Source organism: Sarcophilus harrisii, chromosome 2 (assembly GCF_902635505.1).
Source record: "Sarcophilus harrisii chromosome 2, mSarHar1.11, whole genome shotgun sequence".
Taxonomy (NCBI): Eukaryota; Metazoa; Chordata; class Mammalia; order Dasyuromorphia; family Dasyuridae; genus Sarcophilus; species Sarcophilus harrisii.
In genome coordinates, this window is record NC_045427.1 from 333,674,918 (window position 1) to 333,698,552 (window position 23,635).

At 41.9% G+C, this 23,635-nt stretch overlaps 1 protein-coding gene across 3 annotated transcripts; it reads left to right on the forward strand.

Annotated features, from left to right (window-relative positions):
- The first annotated feature begins 3,400 nt into the window (after positions 1-3,400).
- CRIP2 (cysteine rich protein 2) lies at positions 3,401-16,635 on the forward strand. Of its 3 annotated transcripts, none has more exons than XM_031952902.1 (8): positions 3,401-3,743; positions 12,712-12,806; positions 13,228-13,285; positions 14,131-14,268; positions 14,348-14,416; positions 14,752-14,846; positions 15,645-15,702; positions 15,961-16,635. In XM_031952902.1, the coding sequence occupies exons 5-8, from the start codon at positions 14,383-14,385 to the stop codon at positions 16,026-16,028; spliced, it is 255 nt and encodes an 84-aa protein (XP_031808762.1). In that variant the 5' UTR covers positions 3,401-3,743; positions 12,712-12,806; positions 13,228-13,285; positions 14,131-14,268; positions 14,348-14,382; the 3' UTR covers positions 16,029-16,635. The 3 variants fall into 3 exon arrangements, with proteins under 3 accessions (XP_031808762.1, XP_031808761.1, XP_031808760.1); XM_031952901.1 differs by having other exon boundaries at positions 3,401-3,734; XM_031952900.1 differs by lacking the exon at positions 3,401-3,743 and adding an exon at positions 4,115-4,393.
- Positions 16,636-23,635: the final 7,000 nt, after the last annotated feature.

Sequence of the window (23,635 nt, forward strand, 5' to 3'; positions counted from 1 at the left end):
GTAACAGCAATCTTGTTGAAAAAAAAATTTATGACAGAATAAACTATTCTGAGTATTATTAATATTCAAATCAAATATGATTTGAATGACTTATGAAGGAACCTATCTACCTCCAGAGAAAGAACTGAAAAATAGAAGTATGCATATATATATAGTATGATTTTACACACACACACAATCTATGTGAAATGGTGGCCTTTTCTGTTTCAGAGGGGAGGAAGAGAAGTGATCAATTTGAAACTTATAACAAAAAAAAAATAATTTTACAAAGGATGAAAAAAAGGTCATTAGATTTGTCAATTGATGTCACAGGTAGCTTTAGAGAAAGAAGTTTCAATTGAATGATGAGATTGGAAGTCAGACTTAAGAGAGTCAAGAGGGTAATGAGAGGCAGGGAAGTGGAAGTACCTATTGAAGAGAGCCTTCTTAAGGAATTTTGCCACAAAAGTGAGTAGTGAATATTTTTGGAGGATAAGGAAGACATGATGTGTAGAGTTGAACTGGGAAGGGAGAAATGTAAAATTAGTGTAGGGATGGTGACCTGGGAAAGAACTTTGGGGTGAAAAAATTGGAGGTAATGGTGAGAAGGAAAAACAGGGTTAGGGATTATCAGGTAGTTTAGAAGGTAGAATGACAGCAGGAATTTGAGAATTTATGAATATGGAAGTAGAAAGAACATTTGTGGGTGATGACCATCTTAGAATGTAGCTGAGATAAGGTGAAGAAGTAAGTTATGGGAAATGAGTAAATGAGTTAAGAATTTGAGGGAATATTAATATTGAAGTCCTCTAGTATATGGATCGAATTAGGGAAGCGAGACAGATTTTGAGGCAGGTATTGATTGAACTAATTGAAAAGGAAAAGAGAGTGTCCTGGAGACTTAAGAGATAACAGAATTTGAGATAAGAAAGGAAAAGAGACACAGCCCTGCCACCAAGGAGCTTGTTTGTATGGACTATGCTGTTCTATCATCAAGGAATCCCAGACTAAGAGGGAGATTCACATCTGCCCTCAAGAAATCCCTGATCAAGAAGAGCAAATATAACCTACCCTTGATAATATCTATTCTAAGAAGAAGGCATAAGTCCCAGTGAGACCCACAGGCAGATCTCAGAGCTAGCTTGAAATCAATAAACACATAGTTATCATATATATTCTCAGACTCTGGTGAACAATTCTCCCTCAGTCTTGGTTCTCTATGGACCTTAACATGAAGAAAGCTACCTGGCAAACTGAAGTGGGAGGGAAACTGTTCCCTTCACTGAAGTTATGTTCCCTTTAAGATTATCACTCTGAAACTGTGTTCTCTTTTCTGAAATTGTTCCCTTTAAAATTAAAATTGTGAACCCTTTTTGATCAGAGACATTGGGATCTTCCAGGCTCCAAGAGAGGGCCCATCCTCCCAGGATGAGAAAAACAACACTATTCAAGGGCAAATCAATTCCCATTGATCTTTTTGAAATTCTAAATTCTCATTCAATCCAGAAATCCTGGTCTGATCAGCTCAGGCTGTCCCAGCCTCCCACAAAGAGTTACCCCATATAACAGATTTCCTTGCATTCACTCCTTGCAGAGGCTCAAGCAATTTGCCCAATGAGAAGGCATTCTCTTCTCAGACTCCATTTCCCTAATAGGACTTTGCCACCATAGAAGTCATTCTCTTAGCAAACTAGTTTCTATCCAACAATAAACTTTCATTTCTGCCATTAATAATTCAGGATAAATGAATTTTTTACTTTAAATCTGCGGGCCAACCAGAGCAGGATTTTAACAACTCTCTTATTGCCACTAACCTCATCACCACTGGGAATCGAGGGGATACTAACCTCATCAAAACTACAAAGGTGGTTTGACCTCAGAGCTATCTAAATGATGTGTTCTTTTCTAGTAGATAATTGATGGAGAAGGGGGAAGGTTCTGCCAGTTACAAACAAAAATATCCAGAGGTTTTTTCTTATTCAGTGGGAAAGATGAAAGGTACCACTCTCCCCTCCTGGTTTAAATGTGTTTGTATGATGGGACTTGGATGCAGTTTTCCTAGATTCTTCTCCTGAGGTGATTCTATCCCATCTATTCTAGAGACAACACCCACGCAGCATCATTTGAGAATTTAGAATGGAAAAGTCAGATCTATCTTTGAACCTTTCCCCTTCCCATGACATTCTCTTACATTTGGGTGCTAATGACAAGGAATAGAGAAAATAGAAAAATAGAGAAAAAGAGTGGGAAAACCACTGGATATGGAATCAGAGGAACTAGGTTTGAATCTCTGCTCTCATTTATTGCTGTGACATCTTGGACATATCAGGTAACTTCTTTGGACTTCGAGTTTTGGGTTTTTTTCCCTATATAAAAGGAGAGGGATACAAGATGATCTCTAAATTTAATGCTCCTATGATCCTTATTGGCAAAAGCCAAATATATATTTTCCCCTAGTACAAGTTATTCCATCTCCAAGATTATCAGTTTCATTAGGGATCAACAATGGATAATTTAGGCATCTGGGGCAGATTGGCTACAGAGGAGTTGAGTCCCTGATAAGTTCTTGGCTTTAATTCTAAATAATGACTGGTTCCCCTCCAGCTTGCTCTGCTCTGAAGGTTTGCCAAGATTCTAATTGATTCTCAGCTCTTACACAGTGTTTACCATCTTGCAAGCACTCCATCCAACCTTTTTGGGCCACCGTTTCCTATTGTCTGCCATCTGATCTTGGCCAAATTATCATTTTGGAGACCCTACCCCGGGGCAGGACGCTATTTCAGAGACAGGTGGTGGTGTTTTTTTGTTTTTTTTTTTTTTTTACTGCTGTTTTCTAGTTCAGATGCCTCCAAATGAACAGATCAAACCCCATTTAGAATTTGAAGCACCTTATCCTGATCCAACGGCGAATCTCCAGCTCTGCTTCCATTCTCCCCCGTTTCTGTGCGTGGCTCTCTACTCGATTTTTTGTCAGTGATTAGATTCTGTAGGAAGCAAGTTTGTTGCTGAAGCTGGAAATAGTCCCCTCCCTCTGAGCCCCTCCCATGTTTGTCTGCTAAGCTTTACAAACTTTTTCCTCTCATTCTCATTCTGTGACTCTTTTGAGTTCACACAGCTAGGAGAGTGAGGCGGCTGGAGGGGAGAGGCAGCCTAGAAGATGAAAATGAAAATGGAGTGACATATGGGAGTGTGTGTGTGTGAATGTGTGTGCGTGTGTATGTGAGCGTGCGTGAGTGTGCATGTGAGTGTGTGTATGTGAGTGCGAGTGAGCGTGAGTGTGTGTGCGAGCGTGAGTGTGTGTATGAGTATGTGTGAATGTGTGTGTGTATGTGAATGTGAGTGTGTGAGCGTGTGTATGAGTATGTGTGAATGTGTGTGTGAATGTGAGTGTGAGCGTGAGTGTGTGAGTATGAGTATGTGTGCATGTGTGTATGTGAGTGTGTGTGTGTGTGTGTGAGTGTATACACGCGCGCGGGGGTTGCCACCGCCCAAATCCGCTCCCGGGCAGCGCGACTTTCACAGGTTAGAAACGCTGAGCAACAAAAGAAAAAGGAGTCGAGCGTGAGGCTCTGCGCCAGTTTCGGAGAAGTTACGATTCCTTTCACCCCAGATCCGAGTGTGTGATAATAATTCTCTGTGGACTGTCTGGTTCACCTTTTCTGAGCCAAGACTCGGGGGCTTGGAGTGACCCTCCTGCCGTTTCCATGCCACATAATCTCGCAATAAGGAAGGAAGGCGGCTTGGGTCGTTCCCAGGTAATCCAGGTAGCTCATGCCGCCGCCCGCCCCTCCACCCCGCGCCCCGCGTCCCCCCCCGCGCCCCGCGTCCCCCCCCCGCGCCCCGCTGCCCCCGCGCCCCGCTCCCCCGTCCCGCGTCCCCCCGCGCGCCCGCTGCCCCCGCGCGCCCGCTGCCCCCGCGCCCGCTGCCCCCCGCGCGCCCGCGTCCCCCGCCCGCGTCCCCCGCGCGCCCGCTGCCTCCCCGCCCCCTCGGCGTCGCCCTGGCAGGAACGGGAATCTGCCCACGCCGGGTCTCCTCCTTTCCTTGGGCGCCGCAGCCCGCTTCCAACGCCCTCGGACTGGGCGGGGCTGAGCCACACCCCGGCTTTCGGGATTAAGTACCCTGGGATTCGGGGCCCGGGGCCGGCAATACGGGAGGCCGAGGGCAGTGCCCAGCTCGCTCCCCGCGCGGCCCTGCTCCCCCTGCCGGCGTTTGCCCCTCGCCCTCCCTGGGGTTTGGGGGAGCTGAGCGAGGGCCCGCCTACGGCCGTTCCCGGGAAGGGGCGGGGCGCGAGCGGGGCGGGGCGCGGCGAGCCTTGGGTGGGAACGTGGGGAGCTGGGGCTGCCGGTGCACAGAGGGACCGAGCCCCGAACCATGGCCTCCAAATGCTCCAAGTGCGACAAAACCGTGTACTTCGGTGAGTTCCCCTCGCTCCCTTCCCCGAGGATGGCGGCTGTTCCCGAGCGCAGCCCTCCTCCCCGGTCCGCAAGCCCTGCGCACGGAGCCCCGGCCCCGGAGGGCGCGGCGGCAGGGCGGGGGCTGTGTCCGGCGCCGGGCTCTGGGGTCAGGGTCTCTCCTTCTCCGCGGGTCTCGGCGGAGGGCCCCTCCCCATCACCCCCCGGCTGTCCGGCCCAGATGGGCGGGACCCCCCCTGCAGCTGCAGCCCGACTGCGGGAGTCTGCCTCCCTGAGATTCTGACCCTCCTTGCCCGCTGAGCTCTGAGATCCGGGTAGAGGCAGCCCCAGGGAATCGGTGCTGGGGTCAGGTGTGGGCACGTGAGAGCGGGCATTCCTGGCTCTTATCTCCCATCCTTGTCCCAGCAGCTCTTGGAACCCCAAGGAGCGGGGGCCACCCGGATCTCTGCCCCCAGCGAGGCTCTTTCTCCCGATCCTGCGGGTGCCCTTAGTTCTTGAGTCTGAGAACGTGTTTTTGAGAACCTGGGGGAGGCCTTTCAGCTGACACAACCCCACCCATCGATTTCCCTAGATTCCTATGGCTCCGGACTGCTCCAGCATTGTCCACCTTCTTCCAGGCGGAACCCCTCTTACTATTCCTACCTGTTTCTTTGTCTTCGACCTTGTTCACCTTAGTTTGTCGACTAGCTTAGCCGTTTCTCTTTTTTTCCCTTTCAGTTCCCCCTAGTTTCACTCACTCGAGGATAGAGACAGAAAACACGAGTGGATAGTCACCTTGTCCCATAGGTATCAATAGAATAGACCTGAAACTAAAAGGGTTTTAATGGGAATGAATTTTAATTGAAAGCCTGACACCAGGAAATACTTAATAAATCGCATTAACATGAATAAACCCCTCTCATAAATATGGTCAGAGATATCTACTAGACAAAGGGAACATGCCACTTTCCTCTAGTGTCAGCCTTCCTTCCCTAATTCCTCTTTCCCTGTAGCTCATTGCTGCCCTCCCTACTGGACACGGGCACATAAAACTTCTCCATGGCAAGACCTTCTGTCCCAGCAGAGGCGGCATACCTGAGTAATCTGAAATGGTCTTCCTTCCCTCCTGCATCCTCAGCTGGAGAGAGGGTACTTGATTGGGTTCTCTACTCCCTCACTCAACCAGTTGGGTCAGGTTTTCAGCCTCCTCCATTTAAAGATACACGGAGGTGTCAGAGTTGCTTGAGCAGGAGTTAGGGTGGGAGAAGAGATCTTCCAAGGAGGATGAAACATTGTTTCTTCTGGATGGAGGGGTTTATGTGCTGTGGCTTCTGGCCCTGAAGCAGGAGGACCTGTCAGGAAGAATTGGGAATATGGGCTCATGGAGTTTATGGGCCATGCCAAAGTTAGAGAGAGGGAGAGAGGAAGCCCATCCCTTTGGTTGGGAATGGTTGCATGTTGGCACAGGAGTGGGGAAAAGCAAGGGAAAGAAGAGAGCTGCTCTTGATGAAAGTGGGCAGCAAGTGTCAAAATCTCCAGTTGTATCTTCTGGTTTCCTGACAGATAAAGGCTTGAACCCCATATGTCTGATGAAAGGGAAAGAATGGCTTTAGGTGGGAGGGGGTGTATTTGTGTGGGAGTGGGGATAAGGGTTAATGGGCTAATGCTTATTAGTGACAACCACTGTATGTGTGTGTGTGCTGGGGGGGGGGAGGTCAGGACAGGAATGTGAAGAATGATAAAGAGATGAGTGTGTCTGTGCTCCAAAATTTTTGATTCTTTTTGACTGATCCATTCTTTCTGGGTCCCATTAAAGCCCTGCCAAGATCATTTTTGTATCATTAAGTTGCTGCAAGACCTAGAATTTAGGACTCTAGCTAGAAGCAAAGAAATGAAGAAAAATCTATTCATGTTCTTACTTCAATGAACTTTTGCTTTTTTGAATCTGAAGAACTCATCATAATCCCAGACTCAGATTAATAGACTTCTTCAGTGCACAGGCACCATCTCTCAAAATGCAGATGCATATTGCAAACATAAGAATAGTGTGTCTTTGTCTTCATTCCCAAGCTGTTCTCCCTAGATTGAATGAAGTCTTTGCCTTTATCAGACTAGTAAATGCAGGACACTTTCCTCTGGTTTGTCTTCCCTGAAATTTCTTTTCCCTGCTTACTCTAGATCTCTGCTCAGTCTGAGGGTGTGTAATTTCACTGCTTATAATTACCTCCACTATGAAATGGTTGTTAGGGAGTTTTTCCAAAATAAGACATGATTCACCTGGGTCTCACTTTTGCCAACTGTACTTGAGGGATGGTTTTTTCCGGAGAATGAACAAATCCTCTCTGCATTGAATCCAGAAGCTCTACCATGATCTCATCAATAGACCATCTCAGAACTCTTCATATATGCTCATACCTGCTCAAATTTAGTAGGCATGTGCATGAAATGAGACATGACCAGATAGAAATGTGACTTAGGTTCATTCATCTGAACCCTGAACTGTTATTTGTTATTCAATCATTTTCAGGTGTGTCCAATGCTTTTTGATCCCCATTTGATATTTTATTGGAAAAAATGCTGGAGTAGTTTGCTACTTCTTCAGCTCATTTTACAAATGAGGAAACTGAGGCAGAAAGGGTTAAATGACTTGTCTAGGGTCATACAGCTAGTACATGTCAGAGGCAAGATTTGAAATAAGATGAGTCTTCCTAATTCTAGGTTTGGTGCTCTCTCCACTATGTCACCTAGTTGCCAAACTATTCTTTAGATACACACACATACCTGTTCTGGTACTAGATTCTTTTTCTGTGACTTCCATAGGCAGCTCCATTCCCATCTACCTCTGCCATCTAGACCCTGCCCTATGAGGTCAGGACCTAATGATCCTGATTCTGTCACATAAAAAATAACTTAGTTTAGACTTATTACCTTCTTATTCTGCTGGTTTTTGAACTGACATTCCATCTAATCTATTTGATTGTATCTGAAGTGACATCCCTACCTACCTATTCATGTCACCTTTTTCTGGTTTGGGATTCTTATCTCTCCTTATCTTTTATTCCAATCTAGACAGGTTGGCACATAAAATATTGCTCACAAATTTTACCAGTCAGAGTGGAGATTAGGTTTCTGCCTCTGGCCTAGAGAGTGGAAAAAACAGGAATAAGAAGATAGTATACTTGGGTTCTAGCCCTAAATCTGTTATTAGCTCTGAGTTTTCTCATGTCATAGGGGGATAATACCAGCATTGCCAGCCTCAAAGAGGATGTTGTTAGCCTTAAATAGCTATGAAATGTAAATTATTCTGACAGCTTGAGTATTCTTTGAATATCACAAATGAGCATTGTATTCTATAGGCTGTCACCTTTTACTTATTCAAGGTCAGTCGGACTAAATAATTCTTTTCAGGCACCAATTATGGAATGTTCTTCCCTTGCTTTCCATCTGAATTCCTTGCTGCCTTCTTCCTGATCATGTACTTTTACTCTCTAATATTTATGTAGTTTGGTTGTTTCCCCTCTGTTACAGAGATACATAGATATCTATCTTCTCTCCCCCACAACCCTCTAGTCTCTACACAAAAGGATCCTTTAAAGGGATTTTTTTTTTTTTTTTTGTGGAGGAGAAATCAGAACAGCTGTTCCCAGTGGGAGAAGGGGGTAGCTGAGGGGAAGAGAAAGAGGCAGCCGATGGTTTGGGAATTGACTCAGTGTGGCAGAAGCCTTGGATTCTTTCTAGAAGTTACGGGTCCCCTTTCCCTTCCATCCCAGCTCTGAAGTATCCTCTTAATGGACACTCTCCATTCCCTTTCCGTGAGGACCTTAGAATTCTAGAACAATGAGAATATAAGCACTAGGAACCCTTGAGTGAGGGGAAAGAAATGGAATCTAAAATAAGACTGTGTGACAATGGTTTGAACCTCTCTGGAGAGGAGTGAGTTTAGTAGCTCTTCTCAAATTGACCACATCTCTGGGTATAAGAAACAGGTCTCACTCCTTATCACTCATCGGTCTGTCTGCTATTCCTCCCATCTCCACCAACCCTCAAAACAAAGCCCTGATTCACTTATTGGCTCGGTCTGGGGGAGGTGCCTGGTCTCTGCTCCGATCTTGGAACTATTCACAGGGTGGGGGTGGGAGGAAGAAGGAGCGCTGAGGGAGGCAGCTCCTGTGCACTGAGCAGGAAGAAAGCTGTTGTTGTGCCTGGCCTCTCTCATCACCTTGATAGAGAATGGGAGAGGGAAGGAGCCCCTCCCTTCTTCCTTCCCTCACTCCCAGGCTGAGAGAGCAGGGTCTATTGTCCAAGAGGAAATTGAGAACTAAATATAGTCTATGCTGGGCATGGTCTCCTTTCTCTTCTCATTCTCAAGCCATTAAGAAGGACAGGAAAGGAAATCCCCAGATCCAGCTCAGCTGGAAAAAAGGGAGGTTGGAATTCCTCTCTAGGCTGTTGCTCATATGGCAAAAAGTAGGTAGGGGGACCTCAAGGAGAGGGGATTCTTCCTTGTCCAAAATTTGGGGAAACTCAAATGAAAGGGCGTATGTCCCCCAATCTTATTTGCTTTGACTGACTACTGGCCTACGGGCATCAATGGCCTCATGATCCAGATGTTTGCAGCTATTTTGTGTAACAATCGCATGTTCTTATTGTCTTCTATCCTCCCAAAGTCGATGCTTTTTTTCCTCTGTCTCCTTTCATGAATAGCTTTGTGTTTGTTGTTGTTGTTTTCCGTTTTAGAGATTTAACAGTATCATTAGGGATTCAGGATTGTGGGCAGGTGGATGGCACCAACTGTGTTCCCTAGCTCGTCCGGTTGGGGAGACTGGGTTTACTTGGGCTCCAAAAGACACAGGACAGGCTGGAATGAAGACCAGATGCAGGACCTTGACTGTAAATGCTAAAGGATTTAGAGGATTGTAAGAGATTTGTGACCACTTGTGGACTGGAATGAGCAAGGAAAACTCTTAGGAAGGTGAGATGAGAGAGCAATGAACTAATTAATTCTCTTTCTGCTCCATTTTCACCCTGCTCTAAATATCCTTCATGTCACTACCAGAATAATTTTTTAATGTATAGCAATGGATACATTACTTTTCACTTAAAACTCTTCCCTGTGTCCCATGTTTCTTCCTTTGCCTACCGCCCCTTCACAATTGAGTATTGTTCTGCCTTTCCTGATTTATTTCATGTCATTCCACAGTCCAATTAGACTGCCTTCCCAAAACATGGCTTATAGTCCCACATGGAATTGAGAAATGACTTTTATCTAGTCCAACCTATACATGAATGGAAATACCCTGCAACAATATAGCCAACCGATGGTCATCTAACATTTATTTAACGCTCCTCAGTAAGAGTATCTCCTAAAGACTTTTCTTTTTCAGCCTAAGCATTCCCTGTTCCTTTGAACAATGCCTTATGTCTTTCGCAATTCCTGGACCGATTGTTTTTCAGTGTACTTCCTAAGCTGTATCCAGAATTAGACACAGTGTTCCAGATGACCAAGGCAGAGTACAGCAGGATATCGCTTGTCCTTGACTTTTTTTGGAATGTTATATTTTCTTGTTAACTCCATTAAAACACCAAGATCTTTTTCACATTAATTTTCTTGTTCTTTTAAAAAACTTAATACTTAAAGAAAAAAAGTGCTGTAATTTCCCAATACTAGTCTCCCAATAGAATCCTCTATTTTAATAAGGAAGTACAAGAAACAGGAAAAGGTAAACAGGAAAAAAAGTACATTTACCACATCTGACAACATGTGCCTCATTCTGTACTTATGGCCAGCTACTTTTCTACCAAGAAGATAGAGCTATTTTTCATCCATAGTATTCTGGAGTCCAGATTGATCTCAGTTCTGATGTCTTTTAGTATGGTTTCTTTTATATAATTGGGATCAGATTTGTATTTTATCTTGATTCTGCTTATTTTGCTTTACATCAGTTCATATAAGTCTTCTCAAATGTTTGAATTTTTCAGATTTTTTTTCTTGTAATATATTTATATGCTGAATATATATTTTCCTGCAATATATATATATATATATACATATATATATATATATATATATATATATATATATATATATATATAGGTTTTGTTCAACCATTCTCCAAATGATGGACATCCCCTTTTGCTTTTTTGCTATCAAAAAGTGTTACTTTGAGTATTTTCCTCTATGGTACCTTTCTTTCTATTGTTGATCACCTTGGACTGGATAGGTCAATATTAAATTGTTTAGTCATGTTGTTAGCAGTTTAGTAAGTCTTTTTACATAGTTTTAAATTCACATGGACTGATGACTTTGTCTTGATGTTTAGAAAATTTTAAGATATTAAATTGATAACTTAATAGAAAAGTTACTTTTAAGAGACAGTGATTTTAAGAATGTTGATTTTTTTTTTAAGAGATAGTATGAATTCATAGAGAACTAGCCATTTCTTTTCTGGCATGGTAGATTGATGAAAAGTTGTAAAAGTAGTCAACTGTCATTTGACAAAGCCTCTCAAAATATGGACAGAATAGATATATGGGCTGAGGAATAATTAGTATATAGTTCACTAAAACCAGAAATAATTTAAATCCGAGAACCCCTCTTCCCACCTCCAAAAAATGTGGTTAAAGGATAATTGTCAACTTGAAGGGAAATTTGTAGTAGAGGAACCCAAGCATTTCCCCTTGGCCCTGTGCTATTTAATATTTTTACTAATAATTCATTAGATTTACAGGAATGACTTAACATTTTGTATCTTTTTCTGTCATACAGGGTAAAATCATGACCCAAATCTAGGGATATATACTGGTATTTCACTGGTATAGGGAACTCCTATGTAAAGAATTCCCTTTACCAATACAGGATTACATTTTTCCTGCAATTTATAACCTTAGACAGTTGCTTAGGGCAATGGGAGATTAGGGGACTTGCTTAAAGTCTTATGGAATGTGTCATAGATGGGAATTAAATACAAGTCTTCCTGTCTTCAAGACTGTCTCATTAACTATTACCATTCATATGAAAGAGTGTTCCAAATCACTATTAATCAGAGAAATGCAAATTAAGACAACTCTGAGATACCACTACACACCTGTCAGATTGGCTAAGATGACAGGAAAAAATTATGATGAATGTTGGAGGGGATGCCGGAAAACTGGGGCACTGATACATTGTTGGTGGAGTTATGAACGAATCTAACCATTGTGGAGAGCAAGCTGGAATTATGCCCAAAAAGTTATCAAACTGTGCATACCCTTTGATCCAGCAGTGTTTCTACTGGGCTTATACCCCAAGGAGATACTAAGAAGGGAAAGGGACCTTTAGGTGCCAAAATGTTTGTGGCAGCCCTGTTTGTGATGGCTAGAAACTGGAAAATAAATGGATGCCCATCAATTGGAGAATGGTTGGGTAAATTGTGGTATATGAATGTTATGGAATATTATTGTTCTGTAAGAAATGACCAGCAGGATGAATACAGAGAGGCTTGGAGAGACTTACATGAACTGATGCTGAGTGAAATGAGCAGAATCAGGAAATCATTATATACTTCAACAACGATACTGTATGAAGATGTATTCTGATGGAAGTGGATTTCTTTGACAAAGAGAAGATCTAACTTAGTTTCAGTTGATCAAGAATGGACAGAAGCTGCTACACCCAAAGAAAGAACACTGGGAAATGAATGTAAACTGTTTGCATTTTTGTTTTTCTTCCTGGATTATTTATACCTTCTGAATCCAATTCTCCCTGTGCAACAAGAGAACTGTTTGGTTCTGCATACATATATTGTACCTAGGATATACTGTGACGTATTTAACATGTATAGGACTGCTTGCCATCTAGGAGAGGGGGTGGAGGGAGAGAGGGGAAAAATTGGAACAGAAGTGAGTGCAAGGGATAATGTTGTAAAAAAATTTACCCTGGCACGGGTTCTGTCAATAAAAAGTTATTATAATTAAAAAAAAAACTGTCTCTTTATGCTGCCTTATTGCCTAAAGTAGCAAAGGGTCAGGTTTAATGAGAAGAAAATAAATGTAAAGGCTTAGGCTTGTTTTAATTCAAAATTTATAGCATGTTAAAGGTGGCTACATAATATTTGTATGAAAAAAGACATGAAGTTTTTAGTCACAGAGGGATTTTTTAAATAGGAATGGTGTGAAATGATTAGTGAAGTCTTTGTTTCTTTGGATAGAATCTATGAGATTTTATTAGTTTTATGGGTAGCTGTGGGAATGGGATTTCCCTGATCCCAACTCCCATTATTATTCAGGGTCATTGAATGATGAAAGGTGGCAGAATACTGGACAGACACTCAATTTCCCTGTTTCTACTCCCATGTTTTAATAGCGGAAAAGGTGAGCTCCTTGGGAAAGGACTGGCATAAATTTTGTCTCAAGTGTGAGCGTTGCAACAAGACTCTGACACCTGGAGGGCATGCAGAGGTGAGCTCCATCCATTCTGGGGTCACTCCAGAATTTAACTTTCAGGGATTTCCTAATTCTCCAAAGATCTGACCTCACCCTTTTAAGTACCATTCCCCTGTTCCTCTTGATAATCACTTACTGTTTCCCTAATGACCTCAGAGCTATTTTCCTAAAGATTTTGACCCCCATCATCTTATCTCCTCCTCTGTCTGCCCTCCTTGATAAATATATAGAATTTGGAGGAGGTTACAACACATATGCCCTGGAAGTATGAGACTCCATTGGAAATAAAAATATTCACTTAATTGGGGGAGGTTTGGGGGAGGGAAACAGGAAACTGAAGAGAAAGTAGTTGAATAAGCATGCTGGGCCCAGGTTTCCTTTGGAAGTAAAGGGGTTCTGGTCGCTCAGGATGCACTGACAGACTCCCTCCCCCCAGCACGATGGGAAGCCGTTTTGCCACAAGCCCTGCTATGCCACGTTGTTTGGGCCTAAAGGTAGGAACACAAACTTTCTGGACCTACTCTGTGACCCCCTCTTTACCCCTAACTTGTACAACCCTAACTTTCACTACTATCCCTGAACTTTCACTATATGAAAAAACTATATTTCCAACCTCCATTGTCTAAACTAATTTTTGACCCTAAACCCTTATTGCCAATCCTGGGATCTTCAACTCCACAACCTGAAAAATAACCTTTGGCTCCATACCCAGTAACCCCAAACTATAGTCTCTTATTTGAAATGACCTTGTATTAAACTGTAATTGTTCACCTTAGACCACTCAATGATCCAACCACAAATGCTATCTTCCTTAGCTGACCTATGACCTTTGACTATAGAGATGGCTCTGGAAAGAAAAAAGTTTACCCTTTCTTTTCCTAATGTTTGGATCCAAGAGTAGGTCCAGCCCCCTCTCATACTGGTGCTTTGCTTGGAGAGAAGAGGTGGGATCATCCCATTTGGATACTCAAATCACTTTGTTGGTGACATTTCAGATAGAGGGGGATAGTGGGGAAAGCCATGTAAGCATCATATCATGTCCATCCTGTCAATTAATAATCATTTATTGATCACCTAATAAATGCCTAATATGCCAGGACATAGACATAATCTGTCTGTTTATGTATGTGTAGAGAGCTGTGTCTTAGTGTATATGACCTCACTTCCTACCCTCATCACTTGTTACTTTTGTGACCTTGAGCAAGTAAGTCACTTCTCTGCATCTCAATTTTCTCATCTCTAAAATGACAGTAGGACTAGATGGCATTTCAATCCCTTCTAGCTCTAAACCTATGATTCTATGATCCCATGTTTATTTGTGACCTGAGCTTTTGTGCAGGTGTAAACATTGGGGGTGCAGGATCTTACATCTATGAAAAACCACGGGCAGAGGAGGCTCCTGTCACTGGCCCTATTGAGCACCCAGTTCGAATAGAGGATCGAAAAGCCAGTGGCCCTTCCAGAGGGCCCAGCAAGGGTGAGTTCTTGTTGGGGGAAGGACTGAAGTGTCTCAGACAGGGGCAGCTTGGCTTTATTTCCCTACTATCTTGTTTTAGCATCCAGTGTCACGACCTTCACTGGGGAGCCCAACATGTGTCCTCGGTGTAACAAGAGGGTCTACTTTGGTAAGTGTTCTCCACCCATCTATATATTATATCCCCTCTACTCCTCATCTCAGTTCATACCTAAGAAAGATCTGTCTTGAAGTGTGTGTGTGTGTGTGTGTGTGTGTGTGTGTGTGTGTGTGTGTGTGTGTTTAAGTGATAAAGCACTTATGAATATGTGTGAATGTCTTACAATTTGTCTCTTCAGGACACTGTGTTTGTCTCAGGACCTTGTATTTGAGTGCACATATAAGAATAATTCTTCCTAGGTCACATGTGTTACAAGTTGTTTGACTTAGGGCATTTTGCATTTGTGTTTGGAGAGAGAATGTCTGATTATACCCATCCCCATCTAGCGGAGAAGGTGACATCCCTGGGAAAGGATTGGCACCGGCCTTGCCTTCGCTGTGAGCGTTGTGGAAAGACGCTGACACCTGGTGGACATGCAGAGGTGAGTGGAAACAAAGGTACAAAATGACAGAAAGGAGATTCTGGGTGTAGAAGCTGGCGAATGAGGGGCGGAGCACAAGAATCTGTAGGGCAGGCAGTTCATGAAATCAGACATGAAAGGTATGAGACAGAAAGAAATTAATGATGGGCAGAGGGAATTGTGCCGTCTAAGGGCCATAAGTATAGTATAAGCCAAAATGAGGGAAACTGGATCATTTTAAAGGTAGTTCCTACAACACACACTGCTTTTCTCTTAGCATATTCTGCCTCCTGGTGGCTTGAGCAGGAATTTAACTAGACAAATCACATCAAACAGGAGTTTTGAAGCACCTTAAATCATACTTTACACACTTTATTTCACAGTTTACCAAAGATTTCTATATCCATTGTCTCATTTGACCATCACAAAAGTCCTAATAGGAAAGCAAGGAAGGAGTTATTGTCTTTATTTTACAGTAGAGGAAACTGAGACCAATGGTCAGAGTAGATGTGTGGCAGAATCAGCTGCAACCTAGATCTCTTTGCTTTCAGCCTAGAACTCTGTCGTCACCCATGACTTTCCCAGTGGAGACCCTCTCCATCCACACCCATGAGCACACACATTCTCACATGTACATACTGGGGATCAGGAGAAGAACCTGATGAGCCCTTCAGACTATCCCTCTCTTCTTCAGTTGCACAGTAGAAATCAGACTCTTACTAAGTGTGAGAGAAGTTCTTTCTAAATGGAGGATGTATAGAGAAATCTTCATGGAGAAGATTCCTATCTATGAAGTAAATATTTTCTTCTTCATCCTAGCATGATGGACAACCATATTGCCATAAACCTTGCTATGGAATTCTTTTTGGACCAAAAGGTGAGTTTGGCATAGAGCCCTTTTCAGCTTATTGGGATGGGGAAATGGATGTGGGAGAGAATCACTTTGAAGTGAACTTTAAATCCTTTTCTCTGCACTTTCCTGGGAGGCAGTCCTGTCCTCATTAGGTAAAGGGACATTCTCATCCCCTCCCTGACTGAATATCCTGAGCTTCCTACCCAATTATAAGTCTTCTTTGAACTCTGACCCCTGTCCTGCCCTAATGATCCCATCTTCTTCTCTGTACTGGTTCAATAGGAGTGAACACTGGGGCAGTGGGGAGCTACATCTATGACAAAGATCCTGAAGTTAAAGACCAGCCCTAGGAGGTCCTGACCCTCCCATGTGATGTCCAGCCTCTTATTCCCAATTCTTCTAGAAGAATCAGCACATCACACTATTGCCTACACAAGAAATTTTGTTCTAGGGGGTACAAATAATTTGGCTGAGATCTGTCTGGTGCTCCTCTTCCACCATTCTCACTGTGTCTCCTACTACTTCTCTCTCTCTCTCTCTCTCTCTCTCTCTTTCAACCTGTTTTGATTTATCCCTCCTCACCTCTCTTTCTGATCACCACTCTTCCCTGATCTTGTCTCTATGTCTATTACTCCTTTTCTCTCATTCTCTTTGTTTTTGTCGCTGAGAGGCCATAGGTCCTACTATCTATATTCCACCACCACTACCACCCAGCATCCTATACTTCATATTCATTTATGGAAAGATATGGGTTCTGCCTTCGCTAAAGACAAATCCTTTGTTCCACACAGTGTTACTAAACAGCTTGTGGCAGAATGTCTATTCTAAGAGCCTTCTGCCCTCATTTCCCAATAATGCACCATAGGTCCTATGGCTTGGCCACTTAGACCTTCACATTTAACCAGACACTAAAGCTGCTTTGACTTTTGCTGTCAATAAAGGTTTTGAGAATCAAAATCTGCCTGGTTTTCTGTGTCCAAGTATGGGCTGTGCATGCCTTGCAGTGTCTTTGGAAGTGGGAAAATGCCCTTTCTGTACACCTAAGTGATCTTTCTCTAGGAGAAAGAAAGCAAATTCATTCATCCATCCATGTATCCTATGTGTTTAGCACTAGATATACAAAATTAGAAAATAATAGTTCCAAAGCTCAGAGAGCTTCCAGTCCAGTAGTGATGATACAACGTATACACAACTATAATGTAAAGAAAATTTTGATAGACAAGTCAGACATATCAGCAAGATGAACTATTTATAGCTGTGTATATCATGAAAGAGGCGGCTAAGTTGGGCCTTGATAGTAAAAAATTATATTTCGGCAGGTAGAGATGAGGGCTTTCACAAATGAACTGGAGTGGAAAAGGGCAGGGGTGAGATCAGTGTACAGTTAGGCTACTCTCCTTAAGCCCTCTTATGCTAAAATTCTTTTTGGAAGTGACCTTACTGACTTAACTGGAAAATAAGAACAGGGAGACAAACAAGAATGATTTGGGGTTTTGGATTAAGAAGGTAAAAAGGGTGATATCTTTACTAAACAAATTATAAGATTGAGTCTAAACTCAAATGAAGCCAGTTTTGAGGTGATGCAGGAGCAGATGAGAGAGAGAAATAATAGCTGGAGGTTTCTATAAGAATGAAAAGCAGACTTGAGGTAGTTGAAAAGTTGGAAAGACATCTTAATAGGGAGAAATTTCAAGGGTTCAGGACACTGGAGGTAAAAGAGTTTTTCATGATGATACAGGGTAAGAACAGTGTTGAATTTCCTATTTGTATCTCCAGGTATCTTGTAAGTAGCTGAGGAAACTAAAATGTCCTTAAGGTAAACCACATTAAATATTAGAAGCCAATCTAAGTAATGGCAGAAATTAAGGAGTGGAAAAAGCCCATGGTCATTGAGGAAGATGGAGGAGCATCCCACAGTAGCTGAAAATGATAAGTACTGGCTATAATTTGGTGGAATAAACTTTAAAAATTGCTAAATAGCAAGGAGAAAGTCTGGAAGTGACAGTGTGCAGCAAGTTTGACCTTATTATTCCAGGGACATGATGTGGCCAGCATTGAAAGAGGCAAAGGAAAGCCAGGCTTCATTTAGTTCTAGAATGCCAAGAAACTGTAACAACATAGTTTTTTCACCTTTTTTTTTTGTTGTTTGCTTGTTTTTTGTTTCTTTTTTTCATTTTTCCCTTTTTCTGATTTTTCTTGTGCCACATGATAAATATGGAAATATATATAGAAGAAATGTATATGTTTGACACATTGGATTACTTGCTGTCTAGGGGAGTAGGGTAGAGGAAGAAAGGGAGAAAAATTTTGTAACACAAGGTTTGCAAGGGTGAATGTTGAAAACTATCTTTGTATACATTTTGAAAATAAAAAGCTATTACTAGAAAAATTTTAAAACAAAATATATAGAGAACTTGTAAGAATACTAGTCATTCTTTAATTGTGGGGTCAATTGAGGAGCCAAGAAGTGGTCAAAGGGTATGAAAAGGCAATTTTCAGATTAAAAAATTTAAACTACATTGTCATGAAAAAATGGTCTAAAACCACTATTAATTAGAGAAATGAAAATTCAAACAACTCTGAGGTACCACCTCACACCTATCAGATTAGGTAACATGACAAAAGGAAAATCATAAAGGTTGAAGAAGATGCAGGAAAAATTGGAATCCTGATGCATTGTTGGTGGAGTTGTGAGCTCATCCAACCATTCTGGAAAGCTATTGGAACTATTCCCAAAAGACTATAAAACTGATCCAGAAATATCACTAATAAGTCTATATCCCAAAGAGATCATAAAAAGGGAAAAAAATCCATATATACAAAAAACTTATAGCTGCTCTTTTTATGGTGGAAAAAAATTAGAAATTTAAGGGATGCCCATTGAAGGGGGAATGGTCGAACAAGTTGTGATACATAAATGTAATGGAATTCTGTTGTGCTATAAGAAAAGGTGAGCTGTGAAGATCGCGTATTTTAAAATCAGCAGGAGTCCGGAGTTCAGGTTAGGGGAAAATCGTCAGTCTTTATTCTCAGTGAAGAAGGATCAGAGGTGGAAGAGAATCGGCGATAGGAATGTGTGCAGCTGAGTCAAGAAGCTAGCTAGACCCGCAGCCACACGACCAGCAGCCAGGAGAATGGACCCAGGCCCCATCTCTCCCAGCTTCTCTTCCTGTTCCTCTCTCTGCTTCCACCCACCAAAATCGTCATTTCCTGTACAACACATCAGGACTTGCACAGAGAGTGGGCAGGGACCATTCTTTATCCAATCATGTATATTACTATAGTATAGCCCAATTACTATTTAGCCTCACGTACTTGGGACCTAAGTGCATCAACTCAAACTTCAGCCCATTACAGCAAGCAGACTTCAAAAACATCTGGAAAGATTTACATAAACTGATGCTGTGTGAAGTGAGCAGAATCTGATCATCATGTGCACAGTAACAGCAACAGTTGTGTGATAACCAACTTAGTTCTTAGCATTGCAATGATCCAAGACAGTTCAAAAGGACTCATGATGGAAAATGCTGACCATTTCTGGAAAAAGAACTGTGGAGTCTAAATGCAGATTAAAGCCTATTGCTTTTGCCTTTTTTTTGTATTTTTCTTGTGGTTTTTCTTTTTGATTCTGAATCTTCTTTCACAACATGATTAATGTGGAACTATGTTTAATATGATTGTTTATAACCTATATTAGATGCTTGCTGTCTTGGGGAGGGAGGAGATTAAGAAAAGGGAGAAGAATTTGGAACTCAAAATCTTACAAAAATGAATGTTGAAAATTATCTTTACACATAAATGGAGAAAATAAAATACTATTAAAGAATAAGTAAATAAAAATGAAATGTTTTAATGTCCTGCATTTTTTTTTTAAAAGAAAGTATAAGATGGCAAGAATTGGAATTCAATGGAAGGAACTGGTTGGAGGAAAGTTTGAATATAGATGGTGGCATCTTTGAGAAATATAGGGAATCAGAAAGCTTGGGTAGATCTTACAGCCACAATAATGATGCAGAAAACAGCAATGTCAGGGAGAGGTTGCATCTTAGGGAGTGGTGGATCAACTGATGACTCTATTTGAGGATTCCTGAGACTGGCAGGTTCTTTCTGACTTAAGTCTAGGGCCTAAATCCAGGGCACTTTGCAACTAAGGTAATTTAGTGGCTTTCTTGCTTTTCATTATTTCCTCTTACTTTTAGAATTTCCAAGGAACAGAAATTTCTCTCTCTCTCTCTCTCTCTCTCTCTCTGCTGAGGCAGTTGGGATTAAGTGACTTACCCACGCTCACACAGCCAAGAAGTGTTAAGTGTATGAGGCCAGATTTGAACTTGGATCCTCTTGACTAAAGGACTGGTGCTCTATCCACCACACCAACTAGCTGTCCCTCTTTCTTTTTCTATGGAGCTTCTGAGGCTTTGTCATCCTTGTTGAAGCTTTCTGCCTATATCTGTCAATGATGTAACATAACACTGAAATGCCAGAGTTGCAAGAGCTCTCCCAGAGTTTAAGAAACACCTAATTCAATCTATATCCAAATAGAAATCACTTTTACAAAGTTCCTGAAAAGTGGTCAGTCAGTTTCATCTTGAAGACATCTGGTGAAAGAGAACTATTTACTAAGGCAATGTTCCACTTTGGATAACTCTAATGATTCAGCTTTTCCTCATCTAACAATTAACTATCAGTTCTGGACCCTGGAGTGCTGTGGTACTTTGACTTTTCTTTCTATGCTAGATTCACAGTCTGTGAGCTGCACTTGGTAATTGGGTTCAGTCCTGGAGAAGCCTAGCCTCTAATAAAAGTTAGTTTCCTTTTCTCCCACTCTGCTTGATCTATATAACCCTTCACTCTCTTGGGGGGAAAAGTATCATTTAAATTCAATTAATAGTTAGGGACATAATCTGTGGTATATGTGGCCATTCTGCTTAGCAGCTAGTAAGGGTATTGCTTTGTCATTCCCAAAGTTGCTAAATTCTTCAGCTCTGGTTAGAAACTTACAGAATATTTCAGCATTATGAAATTAGGTTGGATGGTTTTGAGACCACCATGATAGTCTCCCCTTAAGGGAAGCTATAAGCTTATACCACATACTCATGAAAAAATACTGACAATAACATTTTCAAAGGTTTGTTCTTCAAATAATATTTTGTCTATCACCAGTTTTTCTCTCTGAAAACAAACTTTTCAGAATAATATTTTGTCCTGACCCCTGATATGCAACTCATCCATCTCCAAGAGGGCTAAAAATAGAGCATAAGAACCCCACCCTCAGGGCACTTTGAAGCATCTTCTTTCAGTGGAAAAGACTGCATCTCTCATATCCTTCCCTTTTCCCTGCCCCCTACAGTGCTTTTACATGAATTATACTCAGTGTATATGCATGAATTGTCTGATAGATCCCCCATTTTCCTCTTTCTCCTTTTGCTATTCTCCATTGCTTACAATAAAGCTTTGCATTGAACTAATTTCCATTGTTTTGCAAAATTGTTATTCTCGGTATGGTCCTTTCCTTAAATACAAACTACTGACAGTTAACCTATTGTGGGGTAGTAGGAAAATGTGAGGAAAGACCAGTAGGGGAGCCCTTTGTCCTCCCAGTATAGCCAATGTACTGTCTCAAAAAAATAATGAGCTAAAATCTAATTATCTACAACTTTTCTCTCTTCTGCTTGATTCAAGCAGAAGTCTTTGAATGAAATATTTATGAGTTTAAAAAGTATAGTTTGAATGAAAAGAATCATCATATATCCTTTGCCCCTCCTTCCATTCCTGTATCAGCCTCAGGTTCTTCCCCATTGAGTCCTCTGCCTCCTGTTACTCAACTTGGAAAATCCTTGGCAGCCCATTCAGAAATGGCTGAATATAGTGAGGAAAATAATCCTCACTATAATATTTCTACAGGTGGTTGCTAAGACTTTACTAAAAACCTTAAGCAGGGGTATCACCTCCCATTCCACTTTATGAACAGATCTATTTATTAGGAAGCTTTTCCTTAACAACAAACTTTTTTGCAACTTCTGATGAGGTGCAAATAACGAGGTTGGTGGTAGTGAAGAGATGCGAGAATTAGGGTAGGAAATCCCTTCTGATTGGAGGCGCAGGTCCAATGTGAAAGAATTCACAAACCCAAAATCTGTGTGGCAAAAGGCATTTATCGGCACTGAGAAGACAATCTTCGGTGGGCAAAAGTCCTGACAGGGCATAATACTGTTTCGGACTTCTACAAAAATATCTGGGCATGTAGCCCTAAGATATAGTGAGGCTTGCTTTGATCTTTAGCCCAGAGACCGGGGCCAATTCCTGAGAGACTAATTTTCAATTCAATTAAAAATTGAATGAGGTTACTTAACTGGGAATTTCAAGCCACTGAGAGTTGTTTGTGGCAATTCAATGGAGGATGACTGACCAAGATCTCCAATTGAATGAAACCACTTAACTGGGAGTTTGCAGGCTTTTTCCAGGGTCTGGGAGCTTCCAGAAGGGGATACACATCCAGTCCCCCCAAAAGATTTCAGTGTATGTCATCCCTCCTTGGGCCTCTTTCAGAGGAGAGTTTGGACAGTTTCAGGGTTCACCCCCATCACTTCCACCTGTCATTCTTGGATCTGTCCTCTCAGGCCAAACAGAACAAGTTGAATCCCTCCTCCATAGGAAACTGAAGTAGAAGGGAAACTGTTCCCTTTACTGAAACTGTGTTCCCTTTAAGATTCCCTTTATTGTGACCCCTTTTCTGATCTCAGAGATCAGGATTTCACAGGCTCCAAGGAGTCTAGAAAAGGCCCATCCTCCCAGGATAAGAGGAGCAATACTATTCAAAGGTAAATCAACTACCACAGAAATTCTAAATTCTCATTCAATTGAGAAATCCTAGTCTGATCAGCTCAGGCTGTTCCATCCCCCCCCACCACCACCACCACCACCAACATGCCCATATTCCTTCTGTTCAGCTCCTTGCAGATGGCCCAAGCAATTTGCTAGGACCTTGCCTGCTGAGAAAGCATTCTCAGCGCCAAATTCCATTTCCCTAATAGGTCTTTGCCACTATAGAAGTCAGTCCCTTAGCAAACTGGTTTCTATCCAACAATAAACTTTCATTCGGGAATAAGTGAATTCTTTCACTTAAAAACCTGTGACTGATTAAAAGGGGATTTTTAACAACTCTCTTATTGCCCACTAATCTCCTGACGACCAGGAATTGAGGAGTGTCAAACCTCATCAAAACAATGAGACAAATCCTTGAAGTTATATTAAGTACTATATGTCAAGCACAATGCCAGGTGCTGGGGATATAAAGCCAAAAATGAAACCGGCCCTGTCCTCATACTTTTCAGGGGAAACAGCATGTTTTGGGGAACATTCAGAAAGGTCTCATGGAGGAGGCAGTGATGGTCCTTAATTTTGCCTCTCCAAACCTCACATCTCTAAATCTTGTCTCATCCTAGAGCCCCAAGTCCTATTCCCATTGATGAGGGTACAAGATAAAGAAGTTAAGCAGGAATGAGTGGGGTTCCTTTTCTCTGAGACCTGAGTTTTGAGCAAAAGAATTTGCTAAACCCAGAGGCTACGGTAAAAAAGGTTTTATTGTTAAAGAAACACCAAGAGGGAGTCTCTTGGCAGGCATATCATTGTCAAGGGAGAAGTGATCTACAAAGAGTCATTTTTTGAAGACTCATTTTATGTATGAGTCTAAGGGAAGTCTCAACTAAATGTGAATTTTGCCTGGGGTTGTGACTTCCCCCAAGAAAGCTTATCTTGCTTTGAGAGGATGCAAGACCATTTAGATTTGTAGATCACAGGGAACATGTTTTTTTTTTTGTGTGTGATTTTACATAGTTTTACAGGGCTCACTCAGATCATACAGAGTTCACTCTTGGCACCATTATTAGCCTTTTGTCCTCAGCTCCCAGGAAAAGCATCTAGAATAGCAGGTACTCTTCTACACTGAGCATTCTGACCA

What these genes read in the sequence shown, in the direction of transcription:
- CRIP2 (XM_031952900.1), top strand. Translation starts at nt 4,351, where the DNA reads ATGGCCTCCAAATGCTCCAAGTGCGACAAAACCGTGTACTTCG. An exon ending in CACCTGGAGGGCATGCAGAG is followed by an intron (nt 12,807 to 13,227) that starts GTGAGCTCCATC and finishes CCCTCCCCCCAG; the next exon opens with CACGATGGGAAGCCGTTTTG. An exon ending in TTCCAGAGGGCCCAGCAAGG is followed by an intron (nt 14,269 to 14,347) that starts GTGAGTTCTTGT and finishes ATCTTGTTTTAG; the next exon opens with CATCCAGTGTCACGACCTTC.